This window comes from Cricetulus griseus, chromosome 5 (genome assembly GCF_003668045.3).
Source record: "Cricetulus griseus strain 17A/GY chromosome 5, alternate assembly CriGri-PICRH-1.0, whole genome shotgun sequence".
NCBI classification, from domain to species: domain Eukaryota; kingdom Metazoa; phylum Chordata; class Mammalia; order Rodentia; family Cricetidae; genus Cricetulus; species Cricetulus griseus.
The window spans coordinates 129,186,155-129,212,860 of record NC_048598.1 but is presented as its reverse complement, the minus strand read 5'-3'; the positions used below and the strand labels follow the sequence as shown (position 1 = coordinate 129,212,860).

At 41.0% G+C, this 26,706-nt stretch overlaps 1 protein-coding gene across 2 annotated transcripts in view; it reads left to right on the top strand.

The window, feature by feature from the left end:
• The window catches only part of Syt16 (synaptotagmin 16), a 149,913-nt gene that overhangs the window by 110,562 nt on the left and 12,645 nt on the right, over positions 1–26,706 (top strand). For both annotated transcript variants that reach the window (XM_027418252.2, XM_027418251.2), the window contains 4 exons: positions 5,525–5,737; positions 12,789–13,042; positions 18,323–18,763; positions 21,626–21,815. In XM_027418252.2, coding sequence (XP_027274053.1) covers positions 5,525–5,737; positions 12,789–13,042; positions 18,323–18,763; positions 21,626–21,815 — 1,098 coding nt within the window. The remainder of the gene's footprint in view (positions 1–5,524; positions 5,738–12,788; positions 13,043–18,322; positions 18,764–21,625; positions 21,816–26,706) is intronic.

Here is a 26,706-nt window from a genome sequence, read left to right as displayed (position 1 = left end):
ATGTGTTCTCTTGTTCATGGGGAATGAGGAATGTCATGTAGTTGTATAGGTTGAGGCCTCCCTCCTAATTCTTTCTCAATTACATTCCCTATCTCCTCCCCTAGGCCATGCATGGAAACCCTCCCTGAGGCAATTGCTGCATGCAATTAAGGCAGAATTTTATACAGCTTGTTGTGGTAGGTGTCTAGATACTTAAGCAATGGCCCTGTGACTCTCTCTGCCCCCCCTTTCTTTGAGGGACTCTCAATGGTTAACAAACCCCACTATAAGGATCTTTGGTGAGCGGGCTCAGCTGAACTCCCAAAGATGGTGGTAATTTGCCTTAGATAGTCCTCTGTGACAGCTATCAACGATCTATTGACATTCTGGTTGAATGAGACAAACAGAACTTTAGTTTGAAGATGAACACATATCAAAGTAATTTATCTACACCCAAGATAATTATGGAGTATTTTTTTTCCTGTCACATTGGCAGGCTAATTGCTACAGGAATCAAGATTTTAGTAAAAACCTACCTCTGTACTATTTTCAGACATGCATCTCGAAAGGAATTCGAACTTGAAATTCGCACTACCTTTTCTTTTAAGTGTCATAATTTATCGGAGACTAATTTTTTTCAGAGATTAAATTAAGTGAAACCTAGACCAGCTATTTAGTTGTTGACGTAGTTTTATTTAAAGGCAGGTAAATGGATCATTTAAGCAGATAATAATCAAAATTTGAATTTTGGGGGAAAATCATTAGGAAGAAAGACTGGAGAGTTGTGTGGCCACACAGTTCATTGCAAATACTGGGGAACTGGAATTGGTCCTAGCTTGGGCTGATCATGAGCTAATGATGTTCCCTCTTAAAGTGGGAAATGGATGCTCCTAAGAGTCCTTTTCCAGCTCAAAAATGTGATTTCATTTTCCTAGTGAGAATGCACAGTTTACACAAGATTTAAGAAGATGGACTTTGTTTCTCTTGAGGAAGTCTTTGGAGTAAGACAGCTTGGGCTTGAATCTTGAATTCCTATTTGAAACTGTGACTGACTGACACTAAGCCTTAGGTCCTCCTTCATCAAATGGGTGTGTTAACAATAATGATTTCATTGGGCCATTATGTGGAGTAAATAAGTGAATGTCTGCCAAGTGCTAGAGGAATGCCTCAATGCTTGTCTTAGTCATGGTTCTGTTGCCTTGAAGAGACACCATGATCATGGCAACTCTTATGGAAAAAAAACCCATTTAACTGGGGCTGGCTCATAGTGCAGACGTTTAGTCCATATTGTCATGGTGGGAAGCATGGCAGCATGCAGTCAGACATGGTGCTGGAGAGAAGCTGAATGTTCTCTGTCTCAGCAAGCATCAGAAAGAGAGAAAGACTCCTGACTTGAGGATTTGAAACCTCAAAGCCTACCCCCAGTAGCTAGTTCCTCCAACAAGGCCACACCTACTCTGGCAAGGCCACACCTCCTAATGGTGCCACTCCATGAGGACCAAGCATTCAAATCTATGAGCCTATGGGGACCCTTTCTATTCAAACCACCACAACCCTGCTGAAAGCTGAATGTTGGATTGCTTTTGTCACTGTCACTGCCCAGTGTCATTCAGGAGTGATTGCAGGTTTCCTTTTTAGACTGAGAATGCTCCAAGACCCTTGGGAAGTAAGGCTTTGAGTAGCAGGTGCACTTAGATTTAAATCAGATGCAGAGTGACAGGCCAGTTATCTTGCAGCCTGTTCATGCGGGCACTCATTGCCATTCTCATTGCTCTTCTCTTTCATCTAGCAGAGAGGGAGCAGAATTAAGGCTGAATGGCAAAGCTCTTTCTTCATTCAAAGAGTAGTCTGGATATGGTTCTATTTCCCAATGTGATGACATCTGATGATATGTAAAATGTTTAGGAATAGAGGTTCTGTGTTCAAGTTCCAGCTTTGTTGCTTTCCTAACTTTGTTTTCTTACACAACTCACTTTTTTCTGTCATTGTTTATCTGTTCCATGGGATAATAATAGTCTATGATGAGTAAATAGACTATACAAAGTTCCAAGAAGATTGGATGTAGAGGATATGGTAGTTGTTATAGTTACTATATGATTATTAAATCAAAGAGAAGCCTTGCTCTGTAGATGGCCAGTGACCCCCTGGGGAAAATATCAAGGGGTCTGTGTGTGTGTGTGTGTGTGTGTGTGTGTGTGTGCGCGCGCGCGCGTGTGCGTGCGTGCGTGCGTGCATGCATATATTTTAATTATCATTAATAATCATCTAGATAGGGAAATAGCCTACATTGGCATGTGTATCTGAAATGAATGACTTGTGATTATTTAAATTTTAAAAACTGGCTTAAATATCCAAATAGAATCGCAGAGTTGGGAAGAGTGCTAATGGATATCTAGGTCAACCATGCCTCCCATATGTCTTGTCCTCTTGGCTACCTCCAAAGTTCTTAGCTGGTGCTGCACTCTAAGATATTGGGACTTTTATTGTATCCCTGCCGACTTTTGGCTCTCTCCTTCATGCAATGATCTATACCATACCAGAATACCAGGCCCAATACATGCAGGCATGAAGAGCCTATTCATTGTTGTGGTTTTCTTGTGGAATGCTATCTGTACAGCTTATTGAAGTATTTAACGACAGATACAATTTCTGTGAACAGATTTTTCTAGTTCTAACATAGTTCTATAAAGAGCCAGTAACACTGAGGTGAAATAAATGTGTTCTCTTGTTCATGGATCAGATGCTCCATGGAGATCCGCAAGAAACATTGAATATTGATGCCCATCAGTCAGCAGTAATGGACTTGGAGCAGCTGAGTGCTTACAAAAATAGTGGGGAAATGACAGAGACATTAAAAATGACCCAAAACAAAGGACACAGGACCTGAGTGGTTAAGGGACTTAGCCACAGTAGCTGCTAATATGAACAAACATTGTAAGGGCCTCCCCTACACCCATTACTCTGCAACTCTGGGCTGTGGGGCTCCAGGTCAGCCTGCTTTGACTCAAATATGTGTCTAGACCCTTTTTGGTAGCAAATCTGCAGCTGTTGTTGGACTTCTGTCTGACTTACCCCTTTCCTTCCTTCTCCCCTACTTCCCTTCATCTTGTCTCTTCCATCCTCTTCTCTCCTTCCTTCTTTTCTCTTCCAAGACAGGGTCCCAAGAAACAGTAATTCCTCCATATTGTAGGAATGGTACTGGTAAGGTAAAAAAAAAAGCAAAACAAAACAAACAAACAAACAAAAAAACAAGAATGACTTTATAGCACATGGAAGGAGCCCTAAGCCTGATTTAATGGGTAAAGGAAGAATATTCTGAAAGATGTGCCATCGAGGTATTAACCTCAAAATGAGTTACATTCTTAATTAGTCTAGACGGGAGACTGGATATGATATGAGCATTTGGTAACAGAGGCCAGTACATGAAGGTGTATGTGGGAGCTCAGGCTTGGGACAACACTGGGTATTCACAAATGCTCAATATTTAACAATCATTTGTACTTACCATGTAACTGGCATGTTTTACATAATAGGATGATATCAGTTAACAACAGAAGGGAAGTGACAGGCTTATTTTTATAGATGTTCTAGAGGAGAAGAGGGGATGGAGATGAGAGCTAGTCAAGGCAGGACCATCAAGGATGCTTTCAGAATGAAGGGACAGTCAGTCTGAGACCTGAATGGGAAGGAGCCAGGATTGTAAAAGTCCATGGGAGGCAGGGAGGCAGAAGGAACAACAGAGGCTAAGAACTCAAAATCCTAAGCATTCTTGGTATGTTGAAGAGATTGAAGGACTGCAGGTGTGCTGGTGGGAAAAATGCACAAATAATTTCAGTGGTGTCTCACTAACATGACTATGCTCAGAAAAACCAAGGAAAAAGAAACGGGGGGGGGGGCTAGTTTTCTGTTGGTAGGAATCTTGGCTGGTGAAGCTATTGGAGCAGACAGAATGGAGGGTCTTATAGAAAAGCAAATTGGAGCTACTGTATGACCCAGTCATCCTTCTTCAGAGAATACACTCACAGGAGGATAAAAACCATCTCATAACAAGATATCTGTTCATTATAGTGTAATGATATTGAAACAGCTTGTGTTTCTAAGTGACAGAAAGCTAAAGAATACTTGTGCATGTATGTGTGTGTATACACACATTTAAAAAAGTGTATCATTTAGCCTTAAAATGGACTGGATTTCCCATTTGGCACAATGTGGACAGACCAGGAAAATGTCACACCAAGTGAAATAAGCCAGACACAGGAAGAATTACATTGCATGATCCCACTTATGTAGAAAATAAAAAAAGAGAGTCCAATGTATAAAAACAAAGATATAGGCTTTGCAGAGTTGTGTGGGGGAGGGAACGGGGAGGCTATAACATAGCAGATACGAAGGCTAAAATTTAGAGCGTTAAAGCACAGCCAGAGGGTCTAGTTAATATGCTGTATTGTACTGGAGAGTTTTATTACATAAGTAGATTTTAGTCTCTCTTCTCACATATTAAACAGGTAGGGATTTGAGAAAATAGGTCATTTTTTCTTACTACAGAACCATTTTTCTCTCTCTTACCCATAATATCACATAAACCTCAATTATACCAATAATATATGCAAATGTGTATGTACACACACACACACACACACACACACACACACACACACACACACACAGTGCAGTTGCTCATGTCCATGCCTGTTCGCTCCTGTGGAGACCTGAGGTTGATATCAGATGTCTTACTTTATCATCCTCTGTCTCATTTTTTTTAAAGCAGGGCCTTTTACTGAACCTGGAGATTATGAGTCGGCTAGACCTATTAACCAGCAAGCTCCAGGGATCTGCCTAAGTCCCTCCCACCCCCAGCAGTTCTGAGGTTCCAAGTGCATGCTGGTACACTTGGCTTTTTACACTGCTGCTGGGGATTCAGACTTAGGTCTTCATGCATGCATGGCAAACACATTAACCACCAAGCTATCTCCCCAGCCCCAGTAAAATACATTAAAAACAGTAATTTGGGTTGAGTTGAGAAACATTTAGAACATTTGTGATTCAAATGGGTAGAAATGCATACACACAGTGATCTCTCCTCAAAGCAGGGGAGCCTTTGTAAAATCCCAGCTGCAAATATCTCTCCTTGGAAGTAGGGCTTGGCTCTGTGTGTTTTTATAAATGCAACAAGACAAAGTGTACTTTTTCCAAAGAACTGCACTGGGCAAATGTGCCTGTAACAGTCCTGCTTTTCCTGTTATGGTTATATGCACCATCACCACCAGTAGCACCATTGGCCAGAGCTATGTCTCAGGCTGGTATTGTGCCAATGATGGGTGTCCTACCATTTTCTTCTGGGTACCAGCCATCTCTTTCTACTTACTCCAAGTGCTATCCCTTTGGTCCAGATTTCTGTTTCAGAGGACTTTAAATCCTTTCTATCTGGTTTGAGCTTGTTCCATTCAGGCTACCACCCATGTCTTTCCTCCTTTTCCTGGTTTGTCTCTCTCTGTGTTGGATCACAGAGCCACATAGGAGACTCATGACTCTTGTTTACTCCCAGTGAACAGTTTTGGGGATGATGAAGAGCCGTCCACATCTTCTGAGAGTGATGAAGACGTAATCAAGCAGTTTGAGATCACTGTGTCCCGATCCCAGAGTTTTCGTACGGGAACATTGGAGAAAGGAAAGACAACAGAGTTGGAGCCGAAAACAAAACGCAACCATTTGCTGTCCATCCACCAAGAAGATAGCGCTGAAGTGTCTGCTTGTGAAGGTACTCATTGCAGCTTGTTTCTCCCTCCTCTAGGCAGGGATGGTCAATGGTAAGAATGCTGGTGAATAAATACTTATCCTTGTATCTAAGAGCCCAGGGATGGGAATAAACCATGGAACTGGGGAAAGAATCCACAAAGGATAGTGTAGCATTTCTTGGTGCTTCTCATCATGTTCATGCTCAGAGTCCCAAAGAGAGATAGCTGTTGGACTGGGGAAGAGTCTTGGAAATGCGGTTGATAAAAGACTAGAGAAAGTGTGCACCATCTAGCTTCATCTCTGCTTACAGTTATCTGTGCTCTGCAGTCTTCTTTCTCTCTCATGGGGCATGTGGCAGCTGTAGCAATGAGGGCATTGCATCTTCCATGTCATTAAATCCAGACAGAGGAAGAGGAGAATGGAGGAACTGAGACATGGTAAAAGAGAGATTTTTGACTTGGCAATGAAAATAGGACACGTAGAAAAAGAACACAGGCTCAACTAGCCAACAGGACCCTGCTTGGGGGGCAGGAAAAGCTTGCTGTTCATCATGCAGTTAGACTTATTGACACAAACCAACATGATCTGTTTTTAACAAACCACAACATAAATGGCTGCAGATCCTCTGCTCCCCCCAACTCTCTCCTGTTCCCCAGTGTTCCACTTTGCATTCCTTTCTTCCCACCAAGCAGGCAAATGCTGGCTAATGAAAGTTAATAGTAGTTGATTCCCTGGGAGTAGCTTGTTTAATTCTAAAGCTAATGGCCCCATTTCCCAGAAGCCTGGGCGTCTCGGGTCTGATTTATATAAATGGTCAAGGCTCTGAGAATGGAGCCAGCCACCCTGCCTTACCTTCCTGGAATCCACAGTAACATATCCTTGTCAGAACTAGTCATTCTGAATTTTTGACAGGCAGTGATAGAAAAGATAAAATTCTATCTATTAGGCAGAGGACAAGTCTACAACATTGAATGAATTACTGTAAATTATGAAGAAAATCCAAAGGGTTTTATAGAAATAGCCACATGCTAAATTTGAGGCCACTAAAGCTATGGAAAGATTAATGTTTGCATTGCTTCTTTTCCTACCATTTTTTCATTCATCATTATAACAGTGGAATTATTTGAAGATTAAAGAATGAAATTTTCTTTATAGTTCACCTAATTTCTGTTTAGCTATTTTATTTTACTTAGTTTCAGCTTAATTATAGACAATTCTTTGTGTTTAAAAATGTATTAGAGTATTGGACAGTAAAATTAAATGTTTGAAATCCAAGGGAAATCTTCACTTAGAATGAGCTGCAGGTAGCTCACCCTATGCTTCCCTTAAGTGAGATCATGGTTGATTCCTTATGAAGTCATCAGCAGTGTATTCCAAACCACAATTTTTCCATCTGATTTAGTGTTGCGTCACATGGTTGTCAATGCATTCTTTAATTAAATATTTAATTTATTCTTTGAGAATTTCATAAATGTATCCAATACATTTTGATCATATCCACTTCCAACTCCTCTGCTCCAGCAACTCCCCCAGCTTTATATCCTCTCTTTTTCTAACCAACTGAGTCCAATTAGTGCTGCGCACATGAACATGGTGGTAAGACGGTTAGCAGGAGCACGGGCAACTTACAGTGGCTACAACTTCAGTGAGCAGTGACTCCTCTTCCACCAGCAGCTGTCATCTGCTGTAGCTCCTTAACTAGGATTGAAGTCTTTCAGACCCCTCCCCCATCCATACTACAATGATGACTGGCTTGATCTTGTTCAGGTCTCATGTAGGTAAGAGCTGATGCTCTGAGTGCCTGAGTGCAACGGCCATATTATGGCCAGCAGACATCTTTTACAGCACTCTTCTCCATTACATTCTTTTTGACTCCTCTTTGGCAATGCTTCATTAACCTTCTTTTGTGTTTACCTCCCTCCTCCTTCCATAAAGAGCCCCTCTTCCCCCCTTTCCCCTATCAGATCGTCACTTATATCCTGCCACTTCCCTTTACCTTCCTCCAGCCATCTTCTGTATTTGCCTTCCTTCCATTCCCTAAGCCCCCTTTACCCATTTTCTTGATTAGAACACTTGTGATCTGATATTCCCATCTCTATTGCTTCCTCACACTCCATATCCTAGCAGTGGTCCCATTTTTCTTTCCTGGTTTCTGTAGTTACTAGTATACAATAGTGTGTAGCTAATAATATATGTTCACATGTCAAGATATGGATCTAGGAGCCTCCAATAAAAGAGAACATGCAGTGTTTGGCTTTCTGGGTCTAAGTTACTTCCATTCATTTACCTGTAAAGTTCGTGACTTTTTTTTCTTGTAATGAAAGGCTTTGTTTCCAGGCTGAGTGTGAGCCTATAACGTAATTGTTGACTTATTGGGGCTGCTTTTTTTTTTTGTTTGTTTCGAGCAGTAACCTGCAAGCTAATTAAGAATAGCTGCTCCTTATCAGCATATCTAACTGCAGGCCATGGGCTACATGTGGCCCAGGAGAGCTATACATGTGGCCCAAATGCAAAATAATTAACTTATTTAAAATATTATGAGACATAAAAGTATTCATAATGCTATTATGGACTTATTGAGTGTGAATTCTGTAGATGATGACAATGTCAAAAGGTTGGGTATACCCAGTGACATGTTTTATGAAAAGATACCCTTTTCTTCATTTCATTTAAACAACTGATATCCCCTGGGTCTATAGCCAGCTTTGTTTGGAGTGATGTTACTAACAGAGAAATACAACTAGGAACACACACACATACATTCACACACACACACACACACACACACATATATATACATGTATATATATATATATATATGGATTTCAAGAGATTTATTGAAAAGGATTAGCTGATATGTGGAGAAGGCTGTAAGGAAGTAGACGCAATCTCTTACGTATGAGCTGGAACTTCCATTCTTATATGCAATTTCTTCTCCAGGGAAGCCTCAGTCCTCTTCTGACCTTTCAACTAACTGTCTCCAACTCAGTCATACCTGCAAAATAGTGTCGTATTAATTCCTATTAGTGTTTGAATAATTGGCATCCATAACCCATTTAAGATATCATGCAGGTGGAGCACTGTGTATATTACATGGCAATATTTATATATGGCTAGATATAGAGTATGGAAGACAGTAATTGGATAATAGAGCTTCTCATTAAAGTGACCCATAAAATAAATAACTTGAATACTTTATCTGACCACAAAAATATATTTGATGTGGCATAATTCTGGCATATAATTTCTCTGACACTAGGCTGTCACCTTTGCATATGTGTTTAAGGTGGTGTGGCCCTCTGTCATTTAAAGGCAAGGGAATCTTTCTGTTGTGTAGAAGGTGACCCACCATTTCCTTCCCTTCTTGTTGCTCCTTGACTTGTAGCCCGGACCTGATTTTCTAATTCATCCCTTGATTGTCTGTCATGGAAAATGCTTTGTTACATTAATATAGTTCTATTTTTTCAGTTATGAATAACGTTTCAAGGCTTAATGTAGCTGTTGAAAGTCCCACATTACTGATCTAGGTATTATCACCATGGGAGTTAAAGTCATGAGACAATTTTATGGGGATAATTTCTTGGCAAAGTTAGATTTTGTGCTGAAGTCCTGCTGGGTACTGCACACATTGATAGATGGCCCACTGTTTAATAGGACATCTCACTGTTCATGTATGTGAGGAATGTTTGTGCTAATTAGAGACTTAGGAGAAAATCCTGCTTTATTGTTGTAGGTTTTTGCATGAGGAGTTTCCCTCATTCTGTCATTTTTTTCTGTAGCATTTAAAGAAGTGTTTTTGCCAAACAACTGAAAGTATGAATGTAACTTTTTTTTGTGGTATCCTGTGAAAGTGTTTCCAAGGCTCCTGGACTGAATATTTAAGAATAACACAACAGAGAGACGTTTTTCAATGACTGGTGTGGTTTTTAAAAATGATCAATTCAGAGTCCAAGGTTGCGCAAATCTGGTCTACATGAATAGTATTCTTAAAAAATACACATGAGAATGAATATATGTGTGTATATGTATGTGTATTCTCAAGTGTGTGTATGTATGTATGTATGTATGTATGTATGTATGTATGCATGTATATGTGAACATGTCTGTGGGGGTTCGATGCTGATATTGAGAGACTTCTTGGTCATTCTCTACTTTAGTTATTGAGGCAGGATCTTTCAGTCAAACTCAGAGTTTGCTATATAAGCCTAGTCTAGCCAGTCAGCTTCTTCTGGGAATACTTTGTCCCTGCCACTTGGACACTGGAATTACAGATGTGCCATCATGCTCATCTAATATTTATGTGGGTTCTGGGCATTCAAACTCTAGTACTTATGATTGCATGACAAGTATTTTAGCCCGTGAGCCATTTACAAGTCCTGTAGTATATATTTTAAGCTTGAATCAATGTATATATCAGTCCTATATACCCTAGTTAGCTACTGTCACTAAGATTCCACATTACTTCCCACCTGACTGCTTCAAATATATACTACATGACTACTCTGGAAAGTTATTCAAATGGTGTAGTGGAAATGCAGCAGCAGATACAGATTATGTGTGTTTACACCTTCTTGGAGCATATGCTACAGTTGAAGTTCCTAGACTCAGGAACTTCTAGGGCACATAAGAGCTGAACTAGAGATGTCTTTTTGTTGCCTGTATTAGTTAGGGTTTCTATTGCTACAGCAAAACACCATGACCAAAAAGCAAGTTGAGGAGGAAAGGGTTTATTCAGCTTATACTTCCACATTGCTGTTCATCACCAAAGGAAGTCAGCACAGAGACTCAAACAGTGTAGGATCCTGGAGGCTGAGCTGATAGAGACCTTAGAGGGATGCTGCTTACTGACTTGCCTAGTCTGCTTTCTTATAGAACCAAGAATCATGGAACCCAGGGCTGGGCCTTCCTCCATTGATCACTAATTGAGAAAAAGTCTTTCAGCTAGATCTCATGGAGGCATTTTCTCAGCTGAGGCTCCTTCCTCTCTGGTAATTCTAGCTTGTGTCAAGTTAACATTAAAACCAAGCAGTAAACTTCCAGCTCTTTCATCATTTGAGGAATATTGAGAGAGAGACTGGGGGCTAAAATGAGACATCTTAACTGGGTTGGGGAAGTCAGAGTTGAAGCTGTTGCTTGGGAGGAACCTGTCAGGTTTGCTTTGTTTGCTGACACTGAGAGGAATGAATGGGATGAATAGGATTGTGGGAGATATGGGAGAGGAGAGGAAAGATGAGGAGAAGAACAGGACAAAGGGAGAGAGAATGAGAAAGAAAAACACTACACTAACGGTTTTTCTATGGGTGCTGGGCATTGGACCTAGGTCCCTGTATTTACAAAGAAAGTCTTTTATCAACTCAGATATCCCAAGCCTTAATTTAATACATCTTAATAATATGAATATAAAGAATGGATACATATTTTAAAAGGTTAAAACAAATCCATTGGAGTTGATAACCTAGAGGTGGTTCTAGAAACCAAACAAGTAGTGTGGAGAGCACGTGGTCTCCTCACTCAGTGCTTCTCTGTCTTCCACAGTTACCAGATCACCCTCTGCTCAGATAGCTTCAGAAGGGGAGAAAAGGAGAGAGAGAGAGAGAGAGAGAGAGAGAGAGAGAGAGAGAGAGAGAGAGAGAGAGAGAGAGATGTGGCCTGAAGGCGTCAGGGATAGTTCGGAAATTGATTGGCCCCCAAGTGGACAAGACAGAGAGGAGAGGAGAGAAGAGAATTATACAGTGAGAACAGAAGTGGATGGGACGCTTTGAAACTGGGGTTTAGTGGATTGGAAGAATCAAGTTCAGGCCAGGCAGGTGAGAATCTGATATTTATGGGGAAAACCTGCTGCTGTTAGATACTATTTTACATCTTCAATGACCTGCTGATGGCTTCTTAAAATATGTTTATGTAAGAAAGTAAGTGTTCAGAAAATATGAACATTTTTCAGGTTCATAATATTGTTCAGACTTTAGAACTTCTGAGGCTCAAAGACAGAAGCTTTTGCTTTTATTAAGATTTCAAGTTTTTTTTTTTTTAAAGACATTTTCCCCCTGTAGTTCAGGCTGGCCTTAAGCCCATGATCCCCCTGCCTCAGCCTCCTCAGTACTGGCCTTCTGGGTGACCTTTACTACCATACTCGGTTCCCACTGAAGCCTTTGGGGCATAGAGTAATCTGGTAAATGCAGAAGACAGAGGAGGAGCAGAGAGTGTGGAGGCCATGTGTTCTCCATGTATTTGCTTTCTAGAACCATCTCTAAAGTCTTGAGGATATCAGCTCCAATGCATTTATTTCAACATAAATATCCATTTTTTTTCAAGATAGGGTTTCTCTGTATTGCCCTAGCTGTCCTTATACTTACTCTGTAACCAGGCTGGCTTTGAACTCAGAGATCCACCTGCCTCTGCCTCCAGAGTGCTGGGATTAAAGGTGTGCACCACCACTGCCTGGCATAAATACCCATTCTTTGTACTCATGTTATTAAGAGTAAGTAGTATTAAACCAGATCAGGGGGTGTCTGAGTTTATAAAGAACTTGCTTTGTAAGAACAGGGACCTGTGTCAAGTGTCAGGTTCCCACATAAAAAAGTGTAGTGTAATGTTGTGTGCTTGTAATTCCAGGGATGGGTCAGCCAGTGTAGTTGAATTGGTGATCCCTTATCCAATGAGATACCTGTCTTAAAAAGGGTGACTTGTAGTCTTAAGAATGACAACAGATGTTGTCCTTCAGCTTTCATATGTGTGCCACCAATTATATATGCTCATCAGTATACACAGTCATACACACATACACACAGGCATGCCCACACATATGCATGCTCTTCAGTTTACACAAACAGACATATACACATGCATAAAATATTAAGCCTACTTTTATCTCACACAGTGAGCTAATAGTCTCTTTGAGTACAAGGGCACTGTTTATCTGTCATGCAGGTGGTATGGTATTGTCTTTGCAGATGTTATTATTATAAGTTTTGTTGCTGTGGTTCTGATTGTCATGGCTACAATTGTTCAATTTCTCTAGCTCAATAGGTATGAAAATATAATACATTTGAAACAATTTTTTATTGCAAATTTAGATTTGGATGGAACCAGCCAACTCAGTTACTCTGAGATTCTGTCTTATGAAGATCATCCCATCCCTACTCATCCACAGTCTCCTTATAAGAGCAGAGACACCGGCCACCATGACCCTTGTCATCAAGAGACTGGTCTGGTCCGAAGCCTCAGTCGTCCTTGTGCAGATGGCATCCTGGAGACGGAGACAGCTTTTACTAACCGGGACTTTGAAGATCCCTATGCCACTCACAGCTCCTCTATGTGGAGTTCAGAGGCAAGTTGTTTCCTTTCTTTTTTCTTTTTCTGTTTTTAGCAAGTTGTTTTCTATTCTTTGTTTTAGTGCCATGCACTCACTAATTTCCTTCCCTCCTCCTTACCTGATGTCTCCAGAAAGGAAGTATTGCCTGGTCTATAAAACCTTCTATTTGAAACAAACTTTGTCTCAGTGACCAGAGCCTCTGTGAAGAGCAATACAATAATCACAGATAAATTCTTTCAAAATGGAAGCAGCAGAAGAATGTGGTGGGAAGAACAGAGAAGGGCTATCAGGAAAAGAGCCTTCTCAGGGTTAGTCTCCTACAAAGGGGCTTTCAGATCTTCCAAGAGAGTCTGATTGCTTTCCTTTGTAGAAAAGTGGATTCTGTTTCATCTTACCCCAAATCTTTAGCTATGCTTACTAAAATAAAAATTACTGGAGAATTTAACTAAAGTAAATGTTCCTCAAAATGAAAGTACACATGACATAATGACAAGGGTCTTGTAGGATTAGTTTTGAGTGGAATTGGCGGCCTGGGAGGTGGTGCTGAGTAATAATATTCTGGCCATTGATGTTGCTTTTTGTAATGAACATTTGATGGAAGATGCAGCTTATGAATCTGTTTTCCAATTAAAGCTTGTCTATCATATGTCAGAGGTAGGGCTAGTGATGATAAAGAAGGCAGCGGTGATGGAGAGGGACACCAGCTACTATAGTCCTGGGTTTTACAAACTTGTCTTATCTCATAGGCATTTCTGATTGTTCTTCATGAGCTCCACCCATTCTATAATGGTTCCCTGCCATTAAGAGGTGTTAACTAGTGGTGTTTAATATCTAATTTGAAATCAATTTAGATGAAATTACTCTTAAGCTTTTAAGAGTCAGTGTTCGTATGACTTCAGTATAACATAGGGGTGAGTATAGAATGAGTTGATTACTACAACCAGAGAAAATAAGTTGAGGTGAATCTCTTTAGAAGGACTCCAAAGTCACAATTGGGTAAATGCTTAAATAAACAACAGAGAACACTGTAGAAAATCATGTTCCAAAGCCTTGCTGTTGTGAAGTTAGCTGGGATACATAGGGCATGTATGATTGCCTGTGTGCACTCATTTGCATGCATGTACTGGAGCCTCAATGATGCTGTTTCTGCTGAGACCCAGAAATGGAAACTCAGATGACTAGTTTATGGCTTGTTAAAGCCAATCCTTACCATGAAGGTACCAAATGCCACTTAGTTTAATCAGTTTTGTTAAAAAGAAAAAAAAAAAGAGACAGAAACAAAATACCAGTCTGCTTTCCCATGGTATCACTGCTCAGAGTCAAATCAAATCCCACACAATATTTAAAAATATTCCCTTTGTCTCCCTCACTGCAAAAACAAACCAGAACTATTTACCTGCCTGTTGATAATGCTGTCTCCCTGATAATTGTGCTATTAGGTTTGGACTTGCCTTCTCCACATAACCTCCCATTTTCCTGCCTCCTGGTGCTTTAATAGATGACTTATGCTGAGGGTACTGAATGTTCTCATACTCCAAAAATACCCAGACAGCTCCATGTGCGCCATTCAACCTCCTATCTATTTTGAGACAAAAACTGTAATTTGGTGCTCCTACTGTAGAACTTCAGATCCAGCCCAGGCAGTTCCCGTAACTGGCTGCTCTACAGGCGTGGCCTCTTAAGCATTGATTTATTTGTCTCTTAGCTGTGTTAAGAACCTTGTCTTCCCTGGAGTATCTGGCATCCAGAACATATTGTGGATCCATTTACTTTGGGCCACAAGATGACATCAACACTATCTTACTAAAACAGGAAGGCTTTTCAGTTTGACAGAAAATCTTTAAACTTACAGGGGTTTTGACAGTTTGATGCAAGCATTTCCACCTTAAAGGGGAAAATCAGGACAGGAGAGCTCAAGGAATCATTTATTTTGTCTCAGAAGGAAAGCACTCATGTGGTGTGACTACCTGCTATGATCATGGATTTTCCAGTTTACTCTCAGCTGGCTAAGACCATTGACTTTCTCCTGCAGACCTAGGGAAAACAATGGGAAGGTGGCTGGAAATTTCAAACACGCAGAGAGCCAGGTGTCCCACTTTTCATCTCTGCTTTCCACTGATTAATTGGTTGGCCTTGAGAAGTTAATTAAAATCTGCCAAATGGGGATAAGAAGGAAGAGTGTTTTACCTTGCAGGAAGGTCAAACAGATTAGCAGTATTAACAGTACCCATACAAGGAGCTCCTTTGGTGGCCTGGTGAGAGGTAATGTGTGTTGAAATAATTAATTGCTTTGAAAATACAAACCTCCACAAATCTCTGTCTCAAATCAACCCAGGTAGAGGCTGTGAAGCCCAGTTTTCATGAGCAACAGCTGGGATTGGCCCACTGGGAGCCCAGATGCTTCCCAGAGCTGTACTTTGCCCAGAGTTCTCAGAGCAGTTGCAGTAGAGCTCTGCCCAGGACTCCTCAGAAGCCTGCAGGTGCAGAGAACATTATAGATGGCTTGATGGATGTGCAGCGAGATGCTTATTACCAGGGTATTTTTACCTTGGCATTGGAGTAGATGATGAAGCTAGTGACTCCTACTTAGTATTAAGAGCAGAGGCCTGCAAGGTCATGGATTTACAGTACTGCCATCCAACTTCCATCTCTACAACCTTCCATCTTCATCTCACATGCCTAATACACATGGAAGCATCTATGATTAAAGGGCTAGCGGAAAGAAGTAGGTCATGTAGCTTAACACAAGGTTTGGGATTTTGACTATTCACCACCAGGTAAGGTATGCTCTCAGGCAGCTGGGAGTGAGAATCCCGAATGATCCTGGCCTGGCATATGACTCCAGTATTCGAACGGTATAAGTTCCATAGCCCATTTTAGCTTTAGTTTCCTTTCCCATGAAATAAAGATGTTAAAACACTAGCTCATTGGGCAGATAGAAATATTAGAAAGCACAGTGTTTCTTAGTTGGGTTCCAGACAGAAAGCCAAAGGTTGAATGCTTTTGTTCCCTATCTTGCTATTGAGTGCATTCTCAATGGATGAGGGAATGAAGGAGGGAAAAGTAAAGGTTATGGATGAGAATGTTCCATTGAGTTGACCACCACCAAGTATGGCCAATTGCGTTATCCTGTGGGACATAGTCCAAGAAATTATAACCTGCGCTCAGGTTATAATTTTGTCAGTGGGAGAAAGCTTATTGCATGGGGGTATTAAAGATGGCACATGCTAGCTCTTCCAAACATGGTGGGAAGCAGACTACTTTCTAAGTTTGGTACCAATGGACGAATGATGAGAGCTGAACATTATATTGTATGAGCAGAAAGTAAGAGCTTACTGGGTTGTGCCAGTCTGCAGCTTCTTAGAGCCCAGGTAAATTGTGCCTGTAGAGGAAAATGGAACTAGATTTGAGGCCAAGGGGGATTGGAAGTGTGCAAAAGCTGCCTTTTATAGTCTATAACAGACTTGTTATGGTGCCTGACATAAAGAACAACTTCAAAGACGCTAGCTATTGCTATTCACATCTAGGCAAGCCATGTAGATGATCAAGAGTAGGCTTAAGTAGATGGCAGTTTTAAGGGAAGATAGGAGCTTAAGAAAAGATTCTGCTTTGGTTTTTCAGTTAGCTGAACTCCTTGGAGACTTGCTTCTAATATTATATATACACTAGTCAGTTGTATTCAGAAGTCTCTATAGCAACGACTGCTATCACTTGAAACTAAGTACCTCTGAATAGAAATGCTCATGCATGATTGCATGCACAAGGGGAAGACTAGAAGAAGCTTCCCTTATTTTACAAGAAAGCGGAATTTTCTTGGCAGGCTAATTTGAATCTTAAAAGAGAAGGGGATTTACTAGATGTCTCCGATATGTCAAGTGCACAGCATCCCTATGTAGTGTGTATCATCATTATTTTACTATTGAGGAAAAAAATAATACAAAGTATTAGATTTTTTGCCCAGTGTTTTAGAGCTTATAAATAGCAGACCTGGCTTCTAAAGAACATTTGATTCTACAGCACCATGTACTTCCCCTATGACTGTGTGGGAAAGTTTCATTGATAAATGCACACATTGAAGTATTTTTTTGTAATTTTTTGAAGTAATCTCTGAATTAGCAACATCTAGAGTTCAATTGCACAAATAAAGAACTGATTTACATTAAGAATGGGTTCACTATGACACTCTTTTAGTTATAGGTAAGACTCAAGCCCTCAGGGAAAAATTAAAAAAATATATTCATATAATTAATAATTTGTTGGTCTGATGATCATTACAGTAAATGGTGTTCGCTTTAGTTTTCCCAGTAAGGGCATCAGATCTGAGTAGCTACAAGTAAATTGATGATCAAGAGTGACATTCCATAAGGAGAGAGGCATGCTTGAAAAGAGGTGGCTCCATACCAGTACAGGGAGTAGATTCAGAGTCTGGTCTGAAGAGGGATTTTCATTCTTACTAAAACCTCACAGCCCTACTCTCGTAAGTAGGCATATACTAATGTACATTTTTCAGTTTTGCAAGGGCTCAACAAAACCAACCAGTGGTAGAGTCATGAAGTTAACCCAGGTTTTCTAGCTCCCTTGGTTCTTGTTTGCTCACTGGCTGATGTGACTCATCACTTTAGCCTTCACTTTGGATGATCTCCTTAGCTTGGGCTTGCTGTGGCTAACATTCCTGGCAAGCATCTCAGAAATGGAGTCTCTGGCCCAAGCCCTTGACTTAGGGAGAATCCTTGGATGACTCAGCTAGCTACTAGGGGAGAAGCTCAGCTGGTAGTCTTTTCTCTCAGGAAATTTGAAAACACATTGAAAGATCTGTTGCTCCAGACCCCACTCTGCCCCCTATTGGGATTTTTTGCCTATGGGAAGGTTCTGATTTGCAGACAACAGTTCCAGGCTTAGCAATTACTCCTGGGGACTCTAAAGTTCCCTGTTGGCATTTACATAGTAGATAGTTGACTTAATTAGAGACTTCATGTATCAGTTGGTTTCAACCATAGGGGGCACTTGAACTTTTTTTGTGAGGCAGTGCACATTACGAAACTTGAACAATCTAAGTGGTTCATTTATTTCTTTAAAAAAACATTCTCAGAAACTTACCCTATGCCAGGCACTGTGTCCTCCAAGAAGTCACGTCTGGTGGAGAGGGCTTAGCACTCCGACCTTTCCTAACACACAAGAAGGCCACATGTTAGCAGTCAGAAAGCTTGGGAGGCAAGGAAGCACTACAGGGCAGCAACCTGCCAATGTGCTAAGTCACCATCATTTCCAGTCCTCATTTTTCCCTGTTTGTAACAGGAGCAGGATGGGACCAATCTGCAAGTGCCACCCAGGCTTTTGGAGCCTATCTCAAAGTGCGGTTACCTGGATGTCATCTTTGAATATAAAGCTATAACCCAGAAGCTCACCGTGACTATTGTGAGAGCACAGGGGCTTCCAGATAAGGACCGAAGTGGTGTCAACTCTTGGCAAGTTCATGTAGTGCTGCTGCCCAGCAAGAAACAGAGGGGTAAGACGAACATCCAGAGAGGGCCCAATCCTGTCTTCAAGGAGAAGGTCACCTTCTCCAAGCTGGAGCCCAGAGACGTGGCTGCCTGTGCTGTCCGATTCCGCCTGTATGCTGCCCGTAAGATGACCCGAGAGAGGATGATGGGAGAGAAGCTGTTTCGTCTCAGCCACTTGCACCCAGAAGGGGAAATGAAAGTAACTCTGGTTCTGGAGCCAAGAAGTAATATAAGTGTGAGTATATTAAATGGCGTTGCTAATGATGCGGTGTGTTCAAAGATCTGGGATTGCCAGCCTTGATTTACAACATTCAGCTTGTGAATTCATAGGTGTTAATTTAATTTTCCATTTGGCTCTCCTCATCACTAATAAGCCACAATTTGCACTTCATAGACAGTGGGTCTTTCAAGCCTGTTACCCTGATAACTTGATGGATATAATTTCCACTCATTTTAGGAAATGACAGTGGCAACATGGTAGAGGCCATGGTAAGACCTGGAGAGGCTTTTGACTTAGTGGATAAGCATTCCTACTCTTCCCATTCCCAGGATACATTGTGATGATTCTCAGACATGCTATTTTTGTTGTTGTTGTTTTCTTGAAACAAGAGTCTTACTATGTAGTCCAGGCTGGCCTCAAACCCATTCTGTAACCTAGGATGTCTTCCAATTCATGATTCTATTACTTCATCTTCCCAGGTGCCAGAATTACAGGTGTATATTACTAAACTAAGGCAAGGCTCTTAACGAGCATTCAAAAGCATCCTACAATAGTAACCCCCAAATGCATGGCACTTCCAAGACCTTCTATTTTTATGGCTGGTCTCCTACCATGTATCTTACTCCTAGGGCTTCAATAGCTTGAAGAGGTGGGCAGCCCCACTGCTGCTGGTGGTTATCTGTCATGTAATGTGAAGAGCTCCTTTTACAAAACTATATAGAAAAATCAGGCAGCTGTGGTTAGTCAAGCAATCAGTCATTCATTCAGAGATGTTTCCTGGCTTGTGCTGTGTAAACCAAGTAGCTACAGAGGCAAGCAGACAGCTATTATTCCATAGTCTAGTAGAGGAGGGTGTTGACAGGCAGGCCTTGCTAAACAAATCTCCAGAGGCTGTGGCTTGCTTTGAATGACCAGGAGAGGGTTTTTTGAGATGGTGAAAAAAAAAAAAAAAGACAATTGAGGGAACAAGACTGGTGACATGTGTGGGTGGATATTCAAGACTAAGGGAGGGGCACACATAGGCATTGTGGAGGAAAAAGAATCGTTCCAGGATGGTTCTAATTCTGCCTGAACATCTTTATACTGGAAATCCTAATTTTTGCCTCTCTAAATCTATGCCACCTGCTGTCTATGAGACCTGCCTGCTGGCAAGCTCATCCTTCCAGTCTCTAGCTCCAAAACCGTAACGCTCACCTGTGACCTCTCTTCTCTAGCTGAAAGCTGTGCCTTCTCTTTAGATATAAGCAGAACCTGGCTCTTTGGTGGGCTAGTGGAATAGTCCCCTGCTGGTGGCCTCAAAGCTGTTCTCTGACATAAGGGTTAGAATGAGCTCAAGAAAGCACAAGCCAGATCATGTCTGATGTCTACCCAAATCCTTTCTTTGCTTAAAATCATGAAATCATAGAGAACAGAATTCAAAACAGAGTCAAAAAGATACCCTGCACTCAGAAGCACAGCAGTGAGTATGGCCATACCCATACTTGCCAGGAGCAGTCCCTGGGCTTTGTCCTGGGGGCACAGGCTAATGGGGAGAAGGAGCCAGTGTGAAGGAATTTTGAAGGAGGAAAATATCTTATTTATCATCTACTGTTGAGCATGGTTATGTGCCAGATACGCATCTATGCAGGAGGGGCTGAGTAAAGGATATAGATTTACAGACATGGTAGGAGTAGCCAAACAGTACTATGAGAGGCACCACAGTAGAGGTTGCTATGGAAATACAAGGATGGGTGGCCTCCTCCCAAGGATGCAGAGGTTTCACTTGTATTTCTAGCTTCTGGGCATCAAAGCCTATAAGGCTCCAGTTGAGATCACTAGCCATTCTACTTACTAGTCATGATCCATGAAAGCCCGGAGGCTCTTACAGAAACACACATGGTTTGGTTAAAGTGATGCATTTTCCTGGACAGGCACAGCATTTGATCCTTTTTATTGTTTTTGTTTTTTTGGAATGCTGACAAGAAGTTTTAGAAAATTATTTCAGATACAGACAAAAAAGATTCAAAACAAGTTCCATGTACCTGTGTCCTGTAGAGGAGGTGGTACGCTGGAGGGACTGCTGGTTTATTCTAGCCGGGCTGATGCTCACTCATGTTCCTCAGTGAGAATCAGTGTCTTTGTCTATCTTGTCCTATTTTTTTTGATGTGTCTGGCACATAACAATGGCACTCAGAAGTGTGCACATGAATAAACATGAGAAAAAGCCTGGGCTCTCTCCTTGGTTTACCTGCCGCTACCCGGGGCACCAAGATCCACAGTCAATACATCTGATCCTCTATCAAATAACAAATAGTGAAAGTGCTTACTTCCTCTGTAACTTTTTTCCATAGGAGATAAAAATTCCTATATGGAATACACTTCCTTAGCAGCAGAACCGACACCAGGTGTTTTATGTATTGGCTAGTACCCAGTGGTCATTTCTTTTACTTTTGAGACAAAACATCTTCTGTAAAGCCTTATTCATCAAGAGTGAAGAGAACAGAGACAAAGCTCAGGCCTGAGTGGGTAGGTTCCACCGAAACATTCAGGAACAAATTACACAGGAGGGAATCTTGGCCTATATTAAATGTATTATTCACACTCCATGTATTTTAGAAGGTTTGATTTACACTAGCAATAACATCTTTGTCCATTTTGTCTTTAGAAAGGAAATATTGAATGGAGATTACTCTTGGAATAAATATGTCAGCTACTACCACAGGCCATCTCATACATGGCTGCATTCCCCAGTACATTGTAATTCACAATGAGTGCCCATTAGTAGTCTTTGGCAGTCATTGAGACCGGGTCACAATTTCACCAAACATAATATCAGCTTTCTTTCAAAGAGAGGGACGCAGCATGGGCCAATGAATTCTTTGTGTTCTTCCCCTCCAGAGTGGAGAGTCTCCGCTCAGCCCATCTGTGGTGTCTCACAGTGACAGTGCTTCATCCACACAGTCACTGTCTCATGGAGGGGTGCCAGAGCTGTTGGTGGGACTGTCCTACAATGCCACAACAGGGCGATTATCTGTGGAAATGGTCAAAGGCAGCCATTTCCGCAACCTCGCTGCTAACCGAGCTCCTGGTAAGTATGTGTCTGCTGCTCTTGCTCTGGTATCTCCAGAGGCAAATGAAAGGCCTTGTCTATTTCATCTTAATTCTTCAATTTTTTTGTGGTAAAAGATAGATTTGGTATGGTTTGGGTATGTTTTCATGAAGCAATACCTCTGGTTTTCTTGATGGCTTCTATTTAATTAGAAGAAAGACTTCTATGGTATCTAAATATATCTTGATGTGATTTAGAATGATTCATGTATAATTTGAGGAAAAAGACTGAAGCCTTTCCAGAAATGTAACATGCATGGGAATTGAAATCTGCCAATATTTTATAGGCTCTCTACTGTACAGAGGCAGAGCTCTGACTTTGGAGGGAAGCAGAGAGAGCTGGGATTGAATTCCAGCTCTATTATTACCCATGTAGTTTGCTCTGATCTCTCACAGTCAGACTCTTGAACACTTCTTGAACCACCTGGAAAAAAATTGGCCAATACCTTCCTGATATGAAAATGTGGTATTTAAATAAATACATAAATTTATATGAAGGGCTTAGCATATTGCTGAACATACACTGAACACATAGAAATGTTAGCAATGGTTATATTGTAAAGGGAATAGATCTGGGGCAATGCAAGATTGTCTCATCAGGAAAATGACTACTTCTGAGGTCACTGTTAGAAAGAAATGACCAGGACAGCCCTTTGCCCCTCATGGAGGGAGGTCAGGGTTCAAGAAGAGTTAAACAACTGCTGCTACCAGTTGCCTCAGTAGCCCTTCAAACTAAGAAGTTAGATAATGAACAATGAAACAACACTGTTACAAAATTGCCTCATTTTTTTTTATGATCTTAGTTACCTGCTAACTAGAAGATGAACTTTTGCTTTTTGGACTTCATGTAAATACATCTAATTAGAGGAACATACTTTGTATCTGGAATGCTAGCTGCAAGAGAGTTAGAAACATGTTGTAGAATTATTTCTAGCCTCTTCTAAACAAGAAGGTAAATCTGAAGATGGGAAAGTAGAAAGGAAGGAATGTGCTTCCCAGGGGAACTAGAATCTCATTAATCGAATGGCAAAATGAGTACAAAGCTGACAGTCAATGAGCCCTGGCTTTATATGGAAGAGAGAGATGAAGAACTAGATTTAAGGGTCAGCTCCTATATCTGAAACTTCCATTTTTTCCTCCTTTCACTGTGTTGTAGAATACCAAGCATCTGTTGTAAGTGGCTATCTTTCTAGCCAAACTTTTAAAGAGAACTAAGGAGCAAGCTCAGCTAGCTAAGTGTTTGCTTCACAAGTATGAACACCTGAGTTTAACACCCAAAACTCATGTGAAATGGTGGTACACTTGTAACCTCTACACTGGGGAGGAGGATACAAGAGGATCCTTTGGGATTGCTGGCCAGGCAGTCTAGTGTAGCTTCATTGGTAAGTTCCAGGCCAATGAGATACCCTGTCTAAAGAGGTAAGTGATTTCCTTGAGGATGGAACCTAAGGTTGTACTCCACCATCCACATTAATGTGAACATACAAGTGCACTTGAACATATACAAATAAACATGTTCCCCTCAACACACATGCATTAACAAAACTGTGTGAAGCCAGTAGAGAAAGCCCCAGAACTCTGGGTATTGGAGTAGACGGAGAGGCGCATAATTCACATCCCATGTCACCATCCAGGCAGGTGAGAGCTATTTAGAATGTACAATAGGCACTGATCAGTCATTGTACAGCTATAGACTGAAAGATTCAGCCTTTCTTTCTACAACAGCCTAGTACTTGTTAAGATCCTGATTTAAGACTCCATCCCCGGAGCACCTGCCTATCTCCTCCTCTCTGTTGCTGAGATTTGGTAACATCTGAACAATATTTGGGGCTTCAAAGAGTGATGAAGCTTGTGGATCACAGACATGGCCCTTTCAGGCCCAAGTTAGGAACCTCTCATCTGTGTGCTAGATGGTATAGCCCATGCAGGGGAGGAATACCATATGGTGATTAAAAAAGAATCATAAAGAAGCTAACAAATCACACTGTAAATTCAGGTTCTCCTACTTATTAGCTGTGAGTTACTAAGCTACTCTGAATTTGTTTCTTCATCTGTAAATAATATATATTTTAGGTATGGATAATACACAAAGAGCTATGATATTGAAGGTTATACCATTGTATCTTCATATAATTCTATTTCTTTAAAATGTGCCCTAAGTAGAAATTATTGTAATCATTATTTAAACATGAATAGAATAAAAGGGGAAGTCTTGGAAATGAATTAAATTCCATAAGTTTAAGTCCATGTACATGAGTACATGAGCATGGGATTTACTATAGACATAGTGTCACAATGTAACTTTAACTGTGATTGGCATACTTCATCTCTGAATCCAAAGCATTAGAAAGCAATGTTGTGAGACTCTTAATTAAAACTGAAACCAAGCAGTGGAAACAAAAGGTTTTTTGTCTATTTAAAATGCTGGTTGTTAAGGAAAGGCCAATTAGGAGGGGATGAGAAAGTAAGAAAAATTCCTTTGCAGAGCTCCTGCAAGGGACCTCCTGGGACTTTCCAGGACTTGAGCAGCTGGCAGTGTTAGCTCTGCATTATGGCAGGAGCACTAACTACATTGACATCTATCAGGCAAATTTAGGGTATATACTTGGTGTTATGAGGGGACTGAGCAGAGTTGGAAGAAGTGGAGAAGGAAAGAGGATAGGAGTCGGTTGATAAATGAGCTGTGAGAACAGGGCAGGAGGGAAGCTGGGTGCACTGCTGCCCACAGCAGAGAGAGAGGGTATTAAGTGGATACCCAAGGGCCCGCCTACCAGGGGGAGAGGTATGCCTAAGAAATAAACACGAGACAGGGTCACAAAATACTGCATTTGAGGCTCTCAGCTCAGATGTCTCCACCCCTTCTGTAAAAAGGGAACATCACTTGCAGGCGGCCATGATTTTGGAATAGTGGTGTTTGGGTGAATATGGAGAGTAGGCAGAGCCTGAACATTGAGAACTTTTCTTCTTCTTCTTTGCAGTATTGCAAAGGTTAAGGTTTTACATCTTGGCAGAAAAGAGACAAAAGGTGAGATTTAGATGTAAGAGTCTCTTATGATGTATCATAAAACAAAAGAACTTTGAACTTGCCACTTTAATCTAATCAGAAGGTTGTTGTGATATTCTAAACTTTTTCTCCCTAAGCAAAATAGACAATTTAGAAAAAGAGTAGATGGGATTCTTTTCCTTTACAAGAGCCTGAGAGGAAACAGACAGCCAAGTTGTAATTAGTTCTCCTACATCTAAGGTGAGATCCTTGGTGAGGGGGGACTCAGCTGGCCAAGGAAAACAATGAGTCACCATAATTATTAACCATGCCAACCAGAGTCTACTTATCCTTCATTTATTACCAAATGGCTGAAACCAGAAGGTCTCAAGATGTGAAGAATTTGTTCATGGTGGTCAGGGTTCTATAGAATAACAACTTATGGAATGAATCTCTCCAAGCATATGGAATTTATTAAAATGACTTGCAGGCTGTGGTCCAGCTAATCCAAAATGGCTGCCTATGAATGGAAGGTCCAAGAATCCAGAATTTGTTCAGTCTGTGAGACCGGATGTCTCAGGTGGTCCTCATTATATACCAGAGTCCTGAAGAAGTAGGCTCTAATGCCAGTTAAGGAATGGACTTGCAAGCAAGAGTGGGAACAAGTAGGCAAAAAGAGAGAGCTTCCTTCTCCCATGCCATTTATATAAGGTACCAACAGAAGGCATGGCCCACATTAAAAATCTCAAAGATCCAGACTAAAATCGAGTCTTCCCACTTCAAATGATTTAACTAAGAAAAATCCCTCATAGGTGTGCCCAAACATTTGGATTTTAGCTAATTCCAGATGTAGTCAATTTGACAAGCAAGAATAGCTGTTACAGTGGGAATATAAGCTGAAACAGCCACTTTGGCCACCTGGAAATTTCTTATCTAATTTGGCATGCTCTGACATTCCAGAAGTTCTTCCCTAGCATCAACCTTAAGCCAAAAATAAGCAAGTGTGTATAATAATTTTACTGGTCAGAAATATTGTAATTGCCAGTAAGCTGGTATAGGCTAGTCTACAACTCTTCTAGTAGAAAAGGAGAGTCCAGGTTCACAGCTGGAGGACAAGTGAGAGAATAAGATCTGGTACCTAGCAGCTTTCTGAAACCCCCATGTGCTGTACAGATTCCTTTGCATAAGATATCAGTGCCAGTCAGAAACATTTGATTGTCTTTTGAATTTGGTTTCCTGGAAAAGCAATTCAGTCGAAGTTTAACACATCTCCTCTGTTGTTAGTGTAGGCCTGCCACCCAGTTATTGCTTGGCCTTGACATTTGATTGAGCTTCTCTGAATTTAATTTCCTTCTCTATTAAATAAGATTAACAAAGAGATTCACAGGCACACAAGCATTGACATCTTTTGAAGAAGTCATCTACTCTGTTTGATGGCTTCTCTTTCTCCATCCCCGCTCTGCCTTCACTGACAGCGTGTTTCTTCTGCACTGCGTGTGTATGTGTACATAGCCACATACAATGGTGCTTGTCAAAAGCTATCATTAAGACGTCCCCTCCAGTTAAAACCAGCAAGTCCCCAGCTTCTCAGCATGCACATGATTAGTCACATGTGATAATTACAACCCAAATGATAATACTTAACAGCAGCAGTGTATTAACCTTGTTAGGCAATCACAATAGCAGGGTAGAGGAAAGAAAAAACAGAAAAGCAAACCTGAGCTGGCTCTTGTTTGCTGTGATAAGGGAGTGAAAGCTAAGGGTATAGTATACAAATAGAGTGCACGGGGGAAAGGATTCAATGAAAATGGGCATGCATGGGACATAGGCCTGTTTTTCAGAACTGTTTTAGTTAAACAGTGTTTTAGTAGCCACTGCGTGCTTATTA